The sequence below is a fragment of the Scardinius erythrophthalmus genome (assembly GCF_964197995.2).
Source record: "Scardinius erythrophthalmus genome assembly, chromosome: 17".
Classification (NCBI taxonomy): domain Eukaryota; kingdom Metazoa; phylum Chordata; class Actinopteri; order Cypriniformes; family Leuciscidae; genus Scardinius; species Scardinius erythrophthalmus.
Window position 1 is genome coordinate 16,842,760 of NC_138237.1, and position 19,591 is coordinate 16,862,350.

The 19,591-nt window shown below is 41.9% G+C and overlaps 2 protein-coding genes across 2 annotated transcripts; both read right to left on the reverse strand.

Annotated features, from left to right (window-relative positions):
• Positions 1-17: 17 nt before the first annotated feature.
• On the reverse strand, positions 18-7,600 carry prc2 (protein regulator of cytokinesis 2). Its single transcript, XM_081390970.1, has 14 exons — positions 7,435-7,600; positions 6,833-6,965; positions 6,631-6,753; positions 6,091-6,324; positions 5,831-6,001; positions 5,016-5,165; positions 4,745-4,895; positions 2,992-3,128; positions 2,811-2,906; positions 2,528-2,674; positions 2,293-2,388; positions 2,092-2,211; positions 978-1,076; positions 18-773 (listed from the first exon to the last, which is right to left on the reverse strand). Exons 1-14 carry the CDS (start codon positions 7,449-7,451, stop codon positions 708-710), a joined length of 1,740 nt encoding a protein of 579 aa, XP_081247096.1. The 5' UTR covers positions 7,452-7,600; the 3' UTR covers positions 18-707.
• Positions 7,601-8,479: 879 nt separating this feature from the next.
• On the reverse strand, positions 8,480-14,008 carry slc26a1 (solute carrier family 26 member 1). The gene is made up of 4 exons (XM_081390099.1): positions 13,934-14,008; positions 12,566-12,677; positions 10,942-11,583; positions 8,480-10,469 (listed from the first exon to the last, which is right to left on the reverse strand). The coding sequence occupies exons 3-4, from the start codon at positions 11,530-11,532 to the stop codon at positions 8,952-8,954; spliced, it is 2,109 nt and encodes a 702-aa protein (XP_081246225.1). The 5' UTR covers positions 11,533-11,583; positions 12,566-12,677; positions 13,934-14,008; the 3' UTR covers positions 8,480-8,951.
• Between the last annotated feature and the right edge of the window lie 5,583 nt (positions 14,009-19,591).

Sequence of the window (19,591 nt, forward strand, 5' to 3'; positions counted from 1 at the left end):
GCCCTAGGAGACAGCTAAATGGTGAAGAATATTTTAATTGTGTAATGCTTCATATGGCCTTGAAAGCATTAGCTTGATCAGGCCATTACATTGTTTTGCCCAAATGAGCCAATTACATGTCGAGGTATCTATTGCCACTTAAAAATTCAAACTCGACCATCGAAGATATAAATTACTATCCATTTGCAAAACGAATGTGAAGATTTCAAATGTGAAGTTAAGGTACACAACAGATGTTTATGCTCTTCAATCTGATGATATATAGTAATGCTAAGATCTCTGAAGCACTGTGTTGACATCCACTCACAATATACATTACCATTGAAAAGTTTGGGGTCAGTCAAATGTTTAGTCTTATGCTCAACCAGGCAGAAATCAGAACAAAAATAAAAATTCAATTTTGCATGTATAAAAGAAGCATTTTATTAAAAGTGCTGTATATACACAAGGAAATGACTGACCTTTTATGAGCTAATATATACACAATCCAACTAAATAGGTAAACAATGACAATTAAAGCAATATAAAAATATATATAATTGTGCCTTTTAATACAAAGTTGTTGGAAAGTCACTGCACTGGTAAAATGTAAATAAGGCAAACACCTGAGAATCATTTTATCCTGTACAGTTTCAAATCCTGACATGATTATTCATGACCTAAACCTCATAAAAAATAAATAATAAAAAACAATGGAGAAAGCCCATTCAAAGCATGTCTCTAACGGTGGAATTGAGAAAAGCATCACTGTTGGCTTTCTTGGAAAGCTCGCTCTGTAATGGGAAACAAGACAACACATTTGTTAACACATTTTTACGAGCTGAACACAATCATTATTATGTGTGGGTCTTAAAATGTTAATGATCTCTCTCAGGGGAATTAGCGGTCACAAATGAGCATCCTTCCTATCACCGATTCTCCATTTGGAGTTAATATACATCCAGGGAAGTGGTCTAGAACTGAGTGATTGGTCTTACGGTAAAGGCTGAGTAGCTCATTGGAGCCAGTTTCTTGTCACTGTTGAACTCCTGCAGCGGCACGCGTGGGCCAGAGCTGGCCTCTGTTGTCTTGCTCCTCTGTTAGACCACAGACAAAACCACACAAAAATTAAGAAGCATCATTGATCTTCAGTGTAAAGACGCTACCAACAACATACTAAAGAAAATGAGACTTGACCTACAGTTTTAAAGAGTACTGATTTTTGTTGATCCAACAGTGTCATCTAGTGTTAGCTAAGGGAACATCTCTATTCTAACACTGAACTTAAATGGTTAGTTCACCCAAAGATGAAAATTCTGTCATTTACTCACCCTCATGTCGTTCCAAACCCGTAAGACTTTTGTTCATCCTCGGAACACAAATGAAGATATTTTTGATGAAATCAGAGCGATTTCTGTCCCTCCATAGACAGCTACACAACTACCACAGTGATGCTTCAAAAAGTTCATAAAGAGAGAGCAAAACTAATCCATGTGAATTGAGTGGTTTAGTCAAGATTTTCTGAAGAGACACGATCACTTTATATGATGAATGTAGGCTTTTATTCACACATAAACATTCATCACCTCACACATCAGTTGTGGGAAATGGAAGCTCAAGCATGAGAACCAATGAGGTTCATTCTCGTGTGTTATGCAGCACGTTTGAGATTCAGCAAGAGGAGGTCAAGCAGGTTTGGTTAAGCTTCTGTTTATGTTTGCCGATCAATGTTTATGTGAATAAAAGCCTAAATTCAATCTGTTCATCATATAAAACGATCGTGTCTCTTCAGTAAATTTGTATTAAACAGTTCAATTCATATGGATTAGTTTTACGATCTCTTTATGAACTTTTTGAAGCGTCAAAGTGATAGTTGTATAGCTGTCAATGGAGGGACAGACAGCTCTCAAGATTTCATCAAAAAGATCTTATTTTGTGTTCCAAAGATGAGCGAAAGTCTTACGGTTTGGAACGACAAGAGGGCGAGTCCAGAATTTTCATTTTTGGGTGAACTAACCCTATAAGTCTAACCACATTCCTTTCGGACTGATCTCAAGCCAAAAGCTTTGATCACAGAGTTGAGTTTTGATTGCCCCGATCAGGTGTTTTCACCTTGGCAGAGAGTTGAGGCCTTCCTGGCACACACAGAAACGTGGTGGATGAGCAGCTGCTGCTGCTACCGCTACTGATACTGTTAACGGTGGCAGTGCGAGGTGCCAGCTGATTGGGGGTCTGAAACAATTGAAAGAGGAACATGTGTTTTGATAAAATCCTTGTTTTTGCACACAACATTCTCAGTGAGAAAACAAGTACCTTTTTAATTTTGTTAGGGGTGGGGGTGGCATATGTTGCTCCGAGGGCTCTCTTTGTTGGAGTTTTAAACTGAGAGATTTCGGTTTTCTTTGTCATCTAGAAAGCAAGAATCATTCAGGTTAGTGTAATACAGCTAAACAAAAAAAAATCCTGAACAAAACAGTATGTAAATATATCAGGGTAAGATATTTGTCACGCCATCTGATATTTTAAACACCCATAAAGTGAAACTCGCCCGTTCATTCTTCTCCTTATCTTTCAGCAAGCGATGCTCTTCCCACTGGCTGGAGATGAAATCCATGATCCTTTGACCTTGCACGAGGAAGAAAGACCCCTTATTCTTTTCCCATTCTTCCACACGGCCTCTCAACTCTTCTTCCAGCTGTATGTGTAGAAACACACAGGTAAATTGACAATTGTTTTTGTTGTTCACAGCAACAACTTGTTTACAATAGGAATAGGTCACCCCAAAATTAAAATTATTGAGGTTGCAAAACAGGACATTTTATTTTAAGTACCTTTGGCAGCAGTTTCTGCAATTTGGCCCTGTCCTTACTCTCTTTGAGAAGAGACCCTCCTCTGTTACTGAAGCGATTTGGATCCGCAGCCTTTCTCTGGTAAGTGAAACGTATAGAACAAAATGACACGTGTGAAACCACATAAGGTTGAGTTGACTGTAAGCATGGGACTAGAGAGAACCTCAAACTCTTGAAAGAGAGCCCAGTTCCTCTTCCATTTCTCTAGGTCCTCCAGTATGGGTTGTGCTGCCTCATAGAAAGCCATCATTCTCAGCAGCTCCGTGTCATGGAGGGCCAGCAGTTCCTCGGTGTAGTGATCTGTTCAACCAGAATGAAGTTAAAGCCCTTTTCCATTAGCAAGGAGTCAATTTTTATTGACGGATATTTGTATTTAATGATTTTAAATAGGGTTGCTAATCTTTACAACATTTAAACTATTTCCATAAAATAGTAATGAATTCATTCAAATTAATTTGCTGAGAAAAGCCAGGAATTAAAGCTAAACTAATGTTACTTTTTTGTTCAAAATTAACAATTTAAATATTGAGTCGATAAATCATCAATCCTTCCTCCAAAAAAAGTGTCTTAACCTGAAGGCCTGTTCACACCGGGACGAATTTCGCGCGTGATATTCGCGACGTTTAACGCCTCGTGACTAAACAAAGGGCGCCAATGTGAGTGTGCACACCGACGCGAAAAACGCCACGCGTAAAAGCGTAATTTTTTAAAAAACGCCTCGGGTTCGTTTTTTTTGGTTTGACGCGCCGCGTCAAAAACTATCCGACCAATGAGATTGGCGCTTTTGCTCACGTGTCTGGAGCTTCTGAAGTTACAGTAAAACACAACTTGGGGGCGCTCAAACACAAAACGGTCTTGCCGAGCACACATACGTAACGGCGAAGAAGATATATGCCGAGTAGCGTCTAAACACTGCCGGGAAGAAATAAGACGAGGAAGATGCAAGGCAAGATGAATGTAGAGCTGCTGGTCTCGTTGGTGTCGGAACATAAAGAACTGTGACAAACGCGACAGCGACTACAAAAATCTTGATAAAAGAGAACTGTTATGGAGTGGTATTAAGCGCCATCTAATGTCAGGGAATGAATTTGCATGTTCACTCGAAAATCGCTTGGGTGTGAACACAAAAAACGCGTTGAAAAACGCTGGTGAATAACGCGCGCCGATATTCATCCCGGTGTGTACGGGCCTTGATTCACTACGGTAAGTGCTGCGGTCACCTATTATAAGTGTTAATATTTTAGACCAGGCGGGAAATTGCGTACATGTGTCACTCGCCTGTGCGCATCTAATTATATCCGTAAATATAAAAAAGTTTGCTCCAGTTACTTTGATGTGTGTTTGGTGTGGGAGTGGAATGGGTTAGTTGTCACAACGAGCGAGAAAGGTTGGCATGGAGCACGCTAAATCTTCTCCACCTCCACGGAATCAACCATTAAAAAAATTAAAAAATTCCAGAACAGAGGAGTCTGCTGGCAAAAAGATAACGAGACAGAGCTCATAATTAAACGAGAATCAACATTGCCTTGGCTTTCCGGAGATGGCAACAACCGAGGGATCTGAAATGTTGTAAAAGCGACATGAAGATGGCATTATTATTAATATTCACCAGGTGAATAAAGGATTTTATCCAACAGAGTTCATTGTAATTATCTATTGTAAAGGGTCATATTCATTTGAAGTCAAGCAGTCCCCAAGGCCCCATTGACATAAAAAAAAATAATAATACTCCAATTATTTGGTAACCGATATTCTTCAAAATATCTTCTTTTGTGTTCAGCAGAAGTAAGAAAGTCATACAGGTTTGGAACAACCCTGATGGTGAGTAAACAATGACAGAATTTTCATTTTTGGGTGGACTATCCCTTTAAATATATTTAAATGACTTGACTGCTTTTAAGTTTTGGGTAACTTACTATCACAGAAGTGAACATTGAACAGCTCTCTCTGTTCTGGTCCAAACATGCATTTGTCCCATAGAACCACAAGCTCCTGTCGGACCTTCTCAACCACCTCCTCCAGTCGAGCCATTTGCAGTTTCTCCAGATGTTCCACACAGCCCCGCCACTGGAAGAGGAAATGCACTCCATTAGGATTTGCTGGTAAACCACAAGGAGAGTTAAGATCTACGACAGGGTTCTAGTGCTCTGAAATGACATCCTGTGGTTTAGATGGAAAAGCTCTTACCCGCCTGATATCATCAGAGAGAGTGCTCATCGCAGCCTTTCGGAACACCTCGCCTTCCGGCTCAGGACAACTCAGACGATTCCACAGGCTCGTAGCTCGCTCCTTGAGTTTGTCACGAGCTGAAATCAAGGATTCCTTCTTCATTTCAAGCTGTGTGGAATAAATTTTTTTATTATTATTATTATTATTCCAGAAATCAAGGTTAACTTATGATACACACCGTGAACTCTTGGTTGATTAACCCAAACCTTGCTACACAGGTTCCAAAATCAATAGGCCACGCATGCGCTGAATACCTCTGAAGTAAACTAACCGGAGCAGGTTATGTTCAGAGAATAAGTCGCGATGGCTACTGACATTGTTACCTCAGGTTTTGGAACTGAAAGTTAAGGTTATCCGCTTAGAGTAAAACGCACCCATGTAAGTCACATAATCTGCTTTCTGGAATACCCCCACCACAGGCACATAGCTGATCATACAACAACAATCATTAGTAAAATTATTATATTAAAATTAAATAAGTTAATATATGTAATATACTAGTGCACTGTAAAAAAAAAAAATATGTATTTCATAATAATAGTTATTGACCAGCTAGCAAATATACCAGTTTTATATGCTCTGCAGTGATTTTTATTTGCATTTGGCATGTTCATTTTGGACCATGGCTGAAGTTGTTCTGTACGTAACCGATAGATGGCACCACTAGGTATGGTGTGGTATCTTTAAATCTTCTAACCACCCAAATCAGATAAAACAATTACATTTTCAAAACTGAAACTACTTTTTAAAATAAAATGATTAAAGTGTAGCACCTGGCTGAGCAGCAGTTTCAAGGCTTTGATATTGTCATGTGTGAGCAGAAAAATGTCAGTGTCGGGGCATATGGACTCCCGTTCCAGACTGCTCTCTGGTTCATGTCCCATCTCGTCCATTAAAGTCCTGATGTCCTCCCTGAGCCCAGAGAATACCTTCACCCTGCTCTCCTACAAACACAGAGCTAAAATAACAAAAGCATCCAGGACAGAAACTCATGAGTGTTCAGAACACTTTCAAAAGGAGAAAGGATACATACTTTTTCTTTGCCGAGTTTCTCGACATGATCCTGGAGTTCCTGCAGCTGGGTTCGAGAGGGCACACTTCCCGAAGGAATGTAGTATGGGGTAGCGCACAGAGTCACGCACAACTCCTCGTCCTGCTTCTTCAAATCGCTCAGCTCACTCAAACGTTCATTCTTCTCCTTTAGAAGAGAATCCACACAGCACCGAAGGTTCTTCTCCAACTGCAGAACTGTAAGATCTTCCTCAAACTATAAAAGATTGCAGGATAACCATAAAAGAAAAACAGGAACTTTCCATGAATAGCATACAAAGTTGGAAATTCTCCGGAAAAAAAATGACCAAAATTGAGACATACCTTAATAGTTTAAAATACCTGATGTGTGTTGATTTTGTTATTTTAACATAATAAACAGCATTATAAAGTAACTAAATTAAATTTTAACTAAACAAAGGTGGAAAATCATTAATCTAATATTTTGTAATATTTAGCAGCTTTAGTAAACTTTTTCAATAAATGAATGAATAAAGTCTATGGCTGAATCCAAATGTCTTACTTTGTACGGCTCCACTGTCAGTTCCAAGCACAGGGTATCCAATTGTTTCTGGGAAGCAATGATATCGGTTCTAATGCGGTGTCTTAAGGCCTCTTCCTCCATGATCATGGAATGTAAAAGCCCCTAGAGAACATGTATAATTAAGAGTAAGTATAAAGCCTAAATATGTGAGGGATGTGATGTCTGCAAAGGCATAACTTACATCTATATGCTTTTTCACAGTTTGCATTCGCTCCACTCTCTGTTCTTCCATGATGCCGATGCTGTCCCATATGTCTACAAGCCTGGCCATCGCATGATTGATCTCAGTCACAAGAGAGAATGCCAGAGCCTCACTGCTCATGAAAAAAAAAGCAAATAAATGAGATTAAATGAATATTGAAGGATATTGATTTTGAGGTTTGGGGCTGAAAGTCTCAGTATCAATTCACTTTCATTTTTATCTTTTTGCAAAACAATGAAAATGAATGATCTCCTTTTGTGTTCAGAAGAATGTTACACAGTTCTGGAACAACATGAGGGTGAGCAAATGATGACAGGATGTTTATTACTGCTTTTATTATTATCATATTTTTTGGCTAAACTATCCATTTAAAAGTGTTAAATGAACACCAAAAAAGTTTTTAAAGCTTCAATAAAACTCGCTGGATTACACAAATGCATGTAGTTAGGTCGGTTATGTAACTAGCATGCGTTTTATGTTGCCACTGCCAGCCACAGTAAATAAATTACCAGATAATGAGACACGGCCATACTATAATTTAATCTCGCGATGTTTAACAGTCTCCCCGTATACACACTTACCTTCTTCGACAAGACATCGTTGTACCGTATTAACGCACAACTCCGTCGATAAACTAAATATAATACGACCTATAAAAATTAATGACAGTGGTCTCTCCCCCGCAGCCAGTGAGCGGCAAAAATTTGAATCGCAACTGACGTGACGTCTTCTTGTCTCCTTCACTGGGTTGAGTGTGAGAAGACAACAGACTCATATAGCGTCTGTAGTAGTGCGCCACTTTGCGTCCTGGAGCGGAATAGTTTCCTTATCATAATAATCAAACGCATTCCGTAGTGATTTATGATAACTACGTTTGTTTGGTTTTCATCACAACCTTTTGAATGTTAGTGTGATAAAATATTGGAATAGCCTTCAGATAACCTGTGGACCTTTGCTCCAATCTTTTTTTTTTTTTTTCGTCACAACCTTTATGATGTTAGTGTGATAAAACAGATTGGAATAACCTTCAGATAACCTGTGGACCTTTGCTCCGCTAAACATAATAGATAAGAAACTACACATTTGTTGTAAAAGAACTGAACAAATGATGAACCGTGCAGCCAGGTAGCCTGCAAACTAACTTACACAATCTGCAGTCTGTGGAGAATCTTCAAATCAGGTAACAGTAAGCTGTAATGACACTTTTGTGTGTGTTTCTTGGCCAAAACATTGGCATTTGGGGTTTTAAACTAACGTTAGGTCTGCAGGGGGTCCAACTATGATTGTTTTCTCTCAAAATGAATTGAGTAAACAATAGTACAATGAATGTTAACTGAAAACAAGTAGCACAATAACATATATTATAAAGTACTGAAATTGAAACGTTTTTGAATGTGAACACACAACAAAATATGTAAAAAATATTATTATGTGGTTTTATACAATATTTATCAGGGGATTCTTGCTCCGTCTCTCCTCTCAAGGCATCATTTGTCTGAAAAATATATAGCTAACCCCCTGCTTTACAATATTCATGTGCATATGTAGCTAAATACAAGTATGAACCTTGAGGTAGCAAGTGTATCCAAATGGTGAAGTCCAAATAATAGTTATTGACACAGGTTTAAAATATAATCACTTCTCCAGGTGAAAATCATCATTCACTTTTATTTCCCAAGAAAACCATAAAAAACATGTTCACATATAAAATACAGTAGTATAGGCTAACTTAAAATCACAACTCCGTATTGCCTTCTCATGGTCCTCCTGTGTTTAAATTTTACACATATTTTTGAGGGATTAGTTTGTCATTAGAAATATATCACAAAAACAGCTAAAAAAGTTAATGAGACATAAATGCAATTTTGTCTTACAGTGTATAATCATAACCCCTGAATTTGTACAGTAGCTCAATATTCAGAATATTCATATTCAAACGGGAGTGGAATTTTTGTGCCATCAGTTGATGCTTTCATAAACTTGTTCAACATGAGATAATTTTCCAGGAGTTGAATTTCATGTTTAAAATGTTTTAATAGAAAGGTTTTTTTTTGTTTTTTTTGTTTTTTTCAGCTCTTGAGGCCCATTTGTGGACACATTACACAGACGAGTCATTAACCGGTTGTGTCGTACCAGTAGCAAAACCTACAGCGCTCTGGATGGTATGAAATGACAGTGTTTCCATGTCTTTGTCACCAGCCCCAAAGAAAGAGCCTCTCCTTAAAGAATCTATTATGGTTGTGTTGCAGCAAGCTAGAATTACATTAATGCCAACTTCTTTATAGTCTTTTAAAACCGCTTTGAAGGTGCTCACTCCTGTTGTGTCGATTATGGAGATGCAGGAGCAATCCAAGATGATAGTATGAAAATCTAAGTCTTTTGAAATCAAGCTTACACTTACATCTCCATTTGTTTGATCTACGCTATCAGTCTTCTTCACAGCTTTTTCTCTAGCTTTTTTCTCCAGTTTTCTCCTGCGGGTTATTTCAAGGAATGGCTCAAGATCAGTTGCTTTATACAAAGTCTTTAAAAAGAAGTCTTTATTGGCGTAGAAAAGAGGCGCCTGAAAACGAAAGATCTTCACTTTTGGAATGGGCGAGAGATTATCATACTCTTCCATGTCCTCATAGTCATTGGTTTGTTCAATTTGTCCCAGTAACGAAACCTTAGGATTCTGAGTCTGGACCACCACACAGATCATAGAGAAGACCACTCCGATCAGCAATCCAAGCTCCACGCTTATTAGAGCAGTTGAGCCCATGGTCACCAACCAGACAATCGCCTCAATCTTGCTCTCACGCCATTGTTTAGGGACGTCTCGAAATTTGCGGAGGGCGCCCCGCAGACTGACGATGATGATGCAGGCGAGGACACATTTCTGCAGGGCGTAGAAAAATGGTGCAAAGAAGAGGAGGACTAGAAGAACCACTAAGGCACTCACTATGCTGGAGACCTGAGTCTGGCAACCTGTCGAGTCCTTCACCATAGTTTTCGCAAGGGCAGCACTTGTAGTGAAAGAATGGAAAAATGAAGGAATTATATTGCAGAACCCAATTGCTATCATTTCTTGATTGGGCCTAACCGTGTAGCCGTTCTTTTTAGCAAACATCTCCGATAGAGAAACGGTAAACGCGAAACTAATGACCGCTAATGGAATGGCATCAAATGCTACCCGGGGCATCAGTTCTACGCTTGGTACCTTTGGAGGAATGAAACCAGTTGGAATGGCACCTGAGATACTGGAGCTAAACTGCCCGTTTAAATCAGCAAAATGGGAAACTATCGTGGCAACTGCTACTACCACCAGTTCTGTGGGCAGTGGTATCTTCAAACGGTCTTTGTAGCGATCCTGGATCTCTTTTCCTGCAACCAGCACTATGATGCAAATGGCACTTGTTATTAAGTCACAGAAGTTGGTTTTGTGGATGTTCTTGAAGATGTTGATCCAGGTGACCACCACTGTGCCGTAGCCTTGGTGTCGAGGGATCTTAAGGCCAAGCAGGTACTTTGCCTGAACAGTGAGGATAGTACAAGATGCCCCAGTGGCAAAGCCATCGAGCATAGGAGCAGAGAGATAAACGGAGACGAACCCCAGCCTGAGAACAGCCATCAACACCTTAGGAGAGAAAACAATACACCTTCAGGTCAACGACATGACATAGATTTTTTTTCCAATGTATTCATTTAGAAGTAAATAAAAAATACAGTTCATATGTACAATGACTTAAATACACCTCTTTTATAATGAGCTTTTTAAACTTATGTATGTGGATATTTTTGGGGGGCATATAGTAAGAATGTAAATATAAATCATATTATTCATTTGGAAGATGTCATTATTAAGATTATTAATATTATATATTTTTAATATATCTCTTATAAGTCTCTTAAATTATCAGATTTGACCTTTTTATGACAGTGCTCCCACTTTTTGACACCTTATTCCTGATTTATTTATTTAAAATAATGATTAAGATATGTCCACTCACATGTATTTTGCATCTTTTTGTTTGATGGTTACAACACATTTCTGAAGTCATAAAGTACATTTAGCAAATTTCTTAGACCTTGCCAGAACATGTACGTACCTGGTAGACTCCAGCGAGTAAAGTTAAAGCGGTGGCAATGCTAATGGCGTAGCATTCTTTTCCACATTCCATATTAAGTGCCGTGATCTTCAAGTTGACAGCAGTGGTGTTGGTTTCCCCAGTGACATTTAACCCAAATGCGTTTTTTGTACTGTCGTCATTCAAATCAAAGCCTGCGAGGTAAACCTCTCGATCCACAACTTGTCCAACCATCAGACTCATGAGGCTGAAGATGCCCACAGAAACATGTCTTGACGTCCCCATGAAAAAGTATATGATGTTTGCAAAAAACGATGTGTACAAGCCATAGATAGGGTCCAAGCCGGCCAGCAGGCAGTACGCAATGGCTTGAGGGATCAGTATTATGCCAATTATGAGCCCAGACATCAGATCTCCCCATATATATTCCTTTACCTTGTACTTTGGAAGCCATTTAACTACAGGGAAGAAGCCTGTTAGAGTCCTCTTCACTTTAGGTCCCGAGCAGGAGAGGTTTCGCTGCAACTTGGTCTTGATAATCTCATGAATCCTTCTCCTCTGTCGTACTCGGCGCTTTAGTGGGCCCACAGTCACAGAGTTTAGGTCCTCCATGGCTTCCAGTGATGAGTGACCCAAGCACTGATGAGGCTTTTAACACAGCTCCTGAAAAAGGGACAAAGACCTTTGATCAGTAAGTGATCTCCCTTAAAGATCAAACTGGATGTCAGTTAAATAGGGGTAACTGATTAATCGCTGTGCTTAGAACAAGTCTGAATGGAATACAGTTTTCTCCATTTTCTTTTTTTGGCTGTTTCAAGTCAATAATTAGTCACACAAGTTAACACAATTATCAGAGGTTTTACAGACAGCGTTCACCAATCATTATAAATGATTCTCACATGCTTCTCTTTTCACAGCCTCTACAGCTGCTTGATCTACAGACTAAAGCGAAACTAAGAAACAAAAGCTTGATCTCATCTACATCACCAGAATTATTATTAGGATTTAGTATGCACAATGTATTGTGCTTATACAACTCTTTTATGGTGGCAATGATGATAAAATCCATTGCCTTTAATAATCATTGATAAAAGTGACAACCCCCACTCCACAAATGACAAGGTCAGATGTATGTGGCACATTGATTTAAGTGAAGGGATGGGGCTATTCAAAGCAATTCTTGAGTGAAAACGTCCAATTACTAATTAGTTCAAAGAAAAATCTCACCAAACATTTCTTTTTGATTCCTTGTCCCATTAAATCCTCTTCATGTCAATGTGGCAGGCATCTATGTTTGGATGTGCCTGTCCTTCTTGACAATGAAAGACGTCTGGAATCAAAGTGAACTATGCTTGCATGCTATTTATGTCATAATTGCCTTTTTATTGGAGGGTCGTAAAATCACCACTTAGATAAGACCATTTTCCATGATGACGTCTAATAAAGTTTATTATATTTGAACTGGCATTAACAACTATTTAGTTTTCCTCTGCAGTTGTCCTTGATGTGGTCAAGGTGTCTGATTTTAAGAGAGGAATTGCCACAATCTAAGTGAGCAACTATTAAATACAACACTCACCTGAATAAGTGGTCTCTTAAAGAATAGAAATGAAGTTATAAATTGAATGTCAATTTATGCACTAACCTCTTTACCCCACTTCCCACCGGCTAAATGAAAAGCAGTGGTGCAAGTCCATGCTTCAGTTTGCAAAAACCTTGAGGCAGTCCCTCATTCCAGCGTCAGTGGTTTTCATAGGCTGTAAGAACAGAAGGCAGAAGTGTTGTGTCACTCCTGGGTTAAAAATATGCTAGTTTGTAATGTTATGTATTGATTAATAGCAGAGCATCCTGGCAATCTTTTACTGATTCTTATCAGACGGAGCAAAAACATTTCGCACATCAGATTGTTCCATGAAAAATAATGAAATTAATGGAATCAAAGTTTCATTTGAACTAGTTAAATGATTTATAGATTGGACTGAGTAGTGTAACGCGAGCCACATTTTAGCACATTTCAATGTTAATATAATTTTAGTTTTAAAGAGAACTAGTTTTAGAAGTGGCTCTTTGTTTCAGGCAATGCAGAGATGTGCAATGGCATGTAGTGTCTAAAAATGTTACTCTCAGCATGCTGTTGTTCATGCTACTTCCAGGATCCATGGCATTATACTGTGAAAAATTGTGTGAAATATGATTTACACACACATTTCTGCAGGGTGCTTTTTATCTCTGTTCTGCTTTTTAAATAAAGGTCCCATGGAACCTCACATAGATCACATGAGATTTTAACGTTGAAACCTGACAATGGTTTAATAAAAATGTTTATACGATCGAATATCTGCAAATTTCTTTTTATGTGTGTGTGTTTAATTTGCATTAATAATAATAATTTAATAATAATAATTTATTGTGGTGTCTAGACCCCTAACAGGAAGTAGCAGAGAGAGAGAGAGAGAGAGAGAGAGAGAGAGAGAGAGAGAGAGAGAGAGATTGTTTTGTCAATAAATAACAAAGGAGCCGTCCAGGAAACCAGTTTATTCTGCAAACTGTAAGTTGTCCTATCCACTCTTCTTGATTTTAGTCATACAGTCTTTATCAAGTCTTGCAGGTTGTATAGAGACAGATCTCGGGTCACTTTATATTACAGTTATGAGTCATATACTTTATGAATAAATATGTTATGAGTGAATGACAGAGACAAACCTTCAAATATGGTTCTTGGAACAATGAAGTCTAATGTAAGATGTGTCTTAATAGCAGTTGGGCAGTTTGAGTTTAAGTAATATGTGGAAACCAGTTTTACCAGTTTAATGTTATATTGTCATTTCTAAAGTGTTTAAAATTTTTAAAATGTTTCATGGCATGAATTTGCCTAAAGGGATGTTGCTTTATCTACATTTCTTATGAAATATTTTTGTGATATCACACTAATATATAAAGCCTGTGAATAAGAGGAAGCCCACCACCATACAAAGACTGAGGATGAATATTATTTAATGTATATAATACTCACCCTTATTATATGAGCGGATGAGTAGAATGGAGAATACATTTGCCATGCCTTCACTGCTGAATTTCCCGGTGCACAAAAGCTTGACTGAATGGGGCAAAGGATTATGGGTAAAGATGTCACTTTGCTTGCTTAACCCTCAGCAACCAATCATAGGCAGATGGAGAGAGAGAGGAAGAGAAAGAAGGAGGGGCTGTGGGCTGATCACCATAGAAACAGTGCCACCCACAGTCACTTCTTAGTATTACTGAATTTATTCATAGCTGAAAGCATCTGAGTAGTGCACAAGAGCCACATGAGACATGACAGTCATTTTTTCTTTGTCATACAATTGCACTGGAATTTAACTTTGTATTGACACATAGATAACATAATATCTTATCATTAACCACAGACTTTAGGACTTCAATATATGCATGCACTTTTATATATGCATTTAGCATACTTTAAATGTGAAGTGTGTTATCTTTGTGTGTTTTTTTTATTATTGTTAATGCATTATTTTAATTGTCTTAGGCAATTTTAATATTAATAAGCCTTTTGTAGGTTGTTTTCCTGTAAAAGTGTTGCACAGTTTGTGTCTATGGCTCTTGTGTTGCTGTCAAAACATTGCTGTGTTTGTTTGAGCATCCCGATCTGCCTGCCAACAGCTTAGCTAATGGTGTGGGTTTGGGGCCTGGCTATTTCTTTGTCTGATCATGTTTGGGCAGTGAGTATGTTTAAGTAATTTCACTTAAATGACAATTAATAGGTAATTTGCATTGCCACTTAAATGAAATTATGGAACTTAAATATACGAGCTTGAGAAAAATGATCATTCTAGAAGAAAATTCTATGTATATATGTATGTATATAAGCTGTGACGTAGTAAATCTGGTTAATTTGTTCTTCTTTTTTTGTTGGCTATTAGAAGTCCTGAATGTCCGGTAACTTAAAAATTTTGTAGCCAAATTGGTCGGTTGGTGAAAAAGTTTCAAACCCTGCTTATACTAATGGTAAAGATTCAGTGTTTGCATAGCAAGACTCATTATGACCTTTCAAAATATATATTTTGTTTCTCACAGCATTAACAAAGCAAAGCATGAGCCCAAGTTAATTATCTTTTAAAAACAGGAACAGTATATGGTCATTTAAATTTGCTGACGTTCTGCCACTTTGTTAATGTTCATGAATGGTGGGACATTAATATACATGGTTACTCATTGCTTTTATCACAATGTTTTTAAAATGTGTACATGTCTGCACTTCAGTGAACTTTCGTGACATCAGTTATGTAGATAGTTTCCAGAGACAGTCTTTAGAAAATGTAAGGGTTTGCTATCAAATTGGTTCTTTTTGGCTGGCATAATCAAAATGTAATTTTTAGGGCCCAAGCCCTGAAAGGGCGAAGGCCCTATTGTTTTCGTAAGGATTATTTTTTTTCTTCATTATTTTTTTTTTTTTGCCTTTTTGCCACTTTTGGGGCCCTTAACATGCTCAAAAACTGTTGAAATTTTGCACACACGTCAGAACCTGCGGCCATCAGGGCCGGGCTGAAGTTGGTACCGGGGCATGGCAGGGGGGCTCGACAGCGCCCCCTGGAATGGGGTCCAAAAACTTGGTCCATAAATCAAACAAGCTTGCATGTAATAATATGAAACTGTCACGTATAACTAAAGAAAAACTAAAGGAGAGGACTCAAGTGCAGAAAGAATATTTATTAAATAAAAGAAACATGAAATGAAACAAAAACCCTCAAGGGGGAAAACATGAAATAACCAAAAATACAACTACAAAGCAACATACCGGGGTTTCACGGGAAAGCGGGAGACGTAAACAAGACAACGATCCGACCCAGACTGCAAACACAAAGGAACTTATAAAAGGGACAAATCAGGCAGGTAATAAGGAACAACAGGTGGGGCAAATGAAACCAATAATGAGATAACAAGGAGGGTGGGGTCAAACAGTGACAGGAACACAAACACCACATGTGCTACACAAGACAGGACAGGCATGTGACATTACCCCCTCCTTAAGGAGCGGCTACCAGACGCTCCACAAGGGACGGGAGGGACAGACCAGGGCGGGACGGGAGGGACAGACCAGGGCGGGACGGGAGGGACAGACCAGGGCGGGACGGGAGGGACAGACCAGGGCGGGACGGGAGGGACAGACCAGGGCGGGACGGGAGGGACAGACCAGGGCGGGACAGACCAGGGCGGGACAGGGGGAACAGGAAAGACAGACCAGGGTGGGACAGGGGAAACAGGAAAGACAGACCAGGGGGGGACAGGGGGAACAGGAAAGACAGACCAGGGTGGGACAGGGGGAACAAAAGAGACAGACCAGGGTGGGGCAGGGAAAATGAACAGTTCTGGAGGCCAGGGTGGAGCCGAGAGTCCATCGGACGGCCAGGGCGGAACAGAGAGTCCATCGGGCGGCCAGGGCGGAGACGACCCCTCGGGCGGCCAGGGCGGAGAAGACCCCTCGGGCGGCCAGGGCGGAGAAGACCCCTCGGGCGGCCAGGGCGGAGAAGACCCCTCGGGCGGCCAGGGCGGAGAAGACCCCTCGGGCGGCCAGGGCGGAGACGACCCCTCGGGCGGCCAGGGCGGAGACGACCCCTCGGGCGGCCACGGCGGAGACGACCCCTCGGGCGGCCACGGCGGAGACTTCCCCTCGGGCGGCCACGGCGGAGACGACCCCTCGGGCGGCCAGGGCTCAGGCACAGGAACTGGCACCACCGGCTCGGGCACTGGAACTGGCACCACCGGCTCGGGCACTGGAACTGGCACCACCGTCTCGGGCACTGGAACTGGCACCACCGGCTCGGGCACTGGAACTGGCACCACCGGCTCGGGCACTGGAACTGGCACCAACGGCTCGGGCACTGGAACTGGCACCAACGGCTCGGGCACTGGAACTGGCACCAACGGCTCGGGCACTGGATCTGGCACCACTGGCTCGGGCACTGGAACTGGCACCACCGGCTCGGGCACTGGAACTGGCCCCACCGGCCCAGGAACAGACATAGAAACAGGAACAGGCTCAGGAACAGGCTTAGGAACAGGAACAGGCTCAGGAACAGGCTCAGGAACAGGCTCAGGAACAGGCTCAGGCTCAGGAACAGGCTCAGGAACAGGCTCAGGAACAGGCTCAGGAACAGGCTCAGGAACAGGCTCAGGAACAGGCTCAGGAACAGGCTCAGGAACAGGCTCAGGAACAGACACTGGCTCCGGCTCAGGAACAGACACTGGCTCCGGCTCAGGAACAGACACTGGCTCCGGCTCAGGAACAGACACTGGCTCCGGCTCAGGAACAGACACTGGCTCCGGCTCAGGAACAGACACTGGCTCCGGCTCAGGAACAGACACTGGCTCCGGCTCAGGAACAGACACTGGCTCCGGCTCAGGAACAGACACTGGCTCCGGCTCAGGAACAGACACTGGCTCCGGCTCAGGAACAGACACTGGCTCCGGCTCAGGAACAGACACTGGCTCCGGCTCAGGAACAGACACTGGCTCCGGCTCAGGAACAGACACTGGCTCAGGAACAGACACCGCCGGCCCAGGAACAGACACCACCGGCTCAAGTGTGTGCGTAGCCCACACACACCACATGGCTGTGGCCATAATGGCCAGTGTCGCGGTCACTGAGGGCTCAGGAACAGACACCACCGGCTCAGACACAGGCTCGACGGCGGCCATCTTGTCAGGGGACTCAGGCTCGACAGGCGTGACGTGAACAGGCTCGGCGGCGGCAATCTTGTCCGAAGACACAGGCTCGACGGCGGCCATCTTGTCAGGGGACACAGGCTCGGCAGGCGTGACGTGAACAGGCTCGGCGGCGGCAATCTTGTCCGAAGACATAGGCTCGACGGCGGCCATCTTGTCAGGGGACACAGGCTCGGCAGGCGTGACGTGAACAGGCTCGGCGGCAGCGACGACCATCTTGTCCGAAGACATAGGCTCAGGAACAGTCTCTGGCTGGGCAGACGTGACGTTAACAGTCTCTGGCTGGGCAGACGTGACGTGAACAGTCTCTGGCTGGGCAGACGTGACGTGAACAGTCTCTGGCTGGGCAGACGTGACGTGAACAGTCTCTGGCTGGGCAGACGTGACGGATCGCTGAGGTGGTGCAGGCAGTGCGAGCAGGATCACCGGAACAGGGACCACCGGAACAGGGACCACCGGAACAGGGACCACCGGAACAGTCACGGAGGGAGTCTTCCTCTTCCTCCTCCGTTTCGAGACCACTGGAACTGGGGCCACTGGAACTGGGACCACTGGACTCGGGACCACCGGAACTGGGACCACTGGACTCGGGACCACCGGCACTGAGGCCACCGGAACTGGGACCCTCTTCCTGGCCTCTCGCTCCTGCAAGCGAGCGAGACCCTCCACCATAGCCTCAAACGTACAGCAATCATACGCCCTCCTGAGAACCCAGTCCATGGGCTCATTGAGTGCGTAAAAGAAGAGGTCCTTTAGAGGCCCGTCATTAAGTTTTAAACCCTCCGCCGCTCCAAGGAATTCACCCGCGAACTTCCTCAGGTCAGCCCCTTGTTGGCGGAGGGCACTTAGTGTCTGAAAACGAATAATGCGATCGTAGTGGGGGCACGAGACAGGAGGGCCTGGTGGGTGTCGTGAATCTTTCTGCTGAGTCCTTAACATGGTCGGATCGTTCTGTCACGTATAACTAAAGAAAAACTAAAGGAGAGGACTCAAGTGCAGAAAGAATATTTATTAAATAAAAGAAACATGAAATGAAACAAAAACCCTCAAGGGGGAAAACATGAAATAACCAAAAATACAACTACAAAGCAACATACCGGGGTTTCACGGGAAAGCGGGAGACGTTAACAAGACAACGATCCGACCCAGACTGCAAACACAAAGGAACTTATAAAAGGGACAAATCAGGCAGGTAATAAGGAACAACAGGTGGGGCAAATGAAACCAATAATGAGATAACAAGGAGGGTGGGGTCAAACAGTGACAGGAACACAAACACCACATGTGCTACACAAGACAGGACAGGCATGTGACAGAAACTCAGTACACATATAGATCTCATCGGGCCGAACAACTTTCGTGCTCTAAGTTTTACAAAAGCCCAACAGGAAGTCGGTTATTATACCTTGTTTGGAAAACGCATACAATGGAATGTGAAATACTCCTCCTAGGGATTTCATCCGATCGCCACCAAACTCAGTGAGAATAAAGTCAAGACATTGAGGATGAATTCTTGAGAACAGATTTTTGATATCTCGAACGGTTTGGCCGTGGCGAGGAAATGAATTTATGGCGAATAATGGGACACAGGAAGTGTTATAACTTCTGCATACATTAACTGATCTTGATAAAACTTCCGCAGTTTGTTCGTTGTAAGAGGCCGATCACATGGATGTGACTATTGTGAGTCAAAGTTATAGCGCCACCAACTGGCAGCAGGAAGTGTGTCACTTTCAAAATGCTTTGAAGTCACCCTCTTACTTTTACCCGATTTGCTTCAAACTTTATGTGTATAATGTAAACACACGGCAGATGTAGACCTGTGAAAGGATTATTGATATCTTAGACAGTGGTTAAACTGGCTTTTGTAGGGAGGGGGAGCCCTTATCGCATCGTAAAATTACTTAATGTGTTGAGAAATGTGGTGATCAATGTATAATTTCACTGT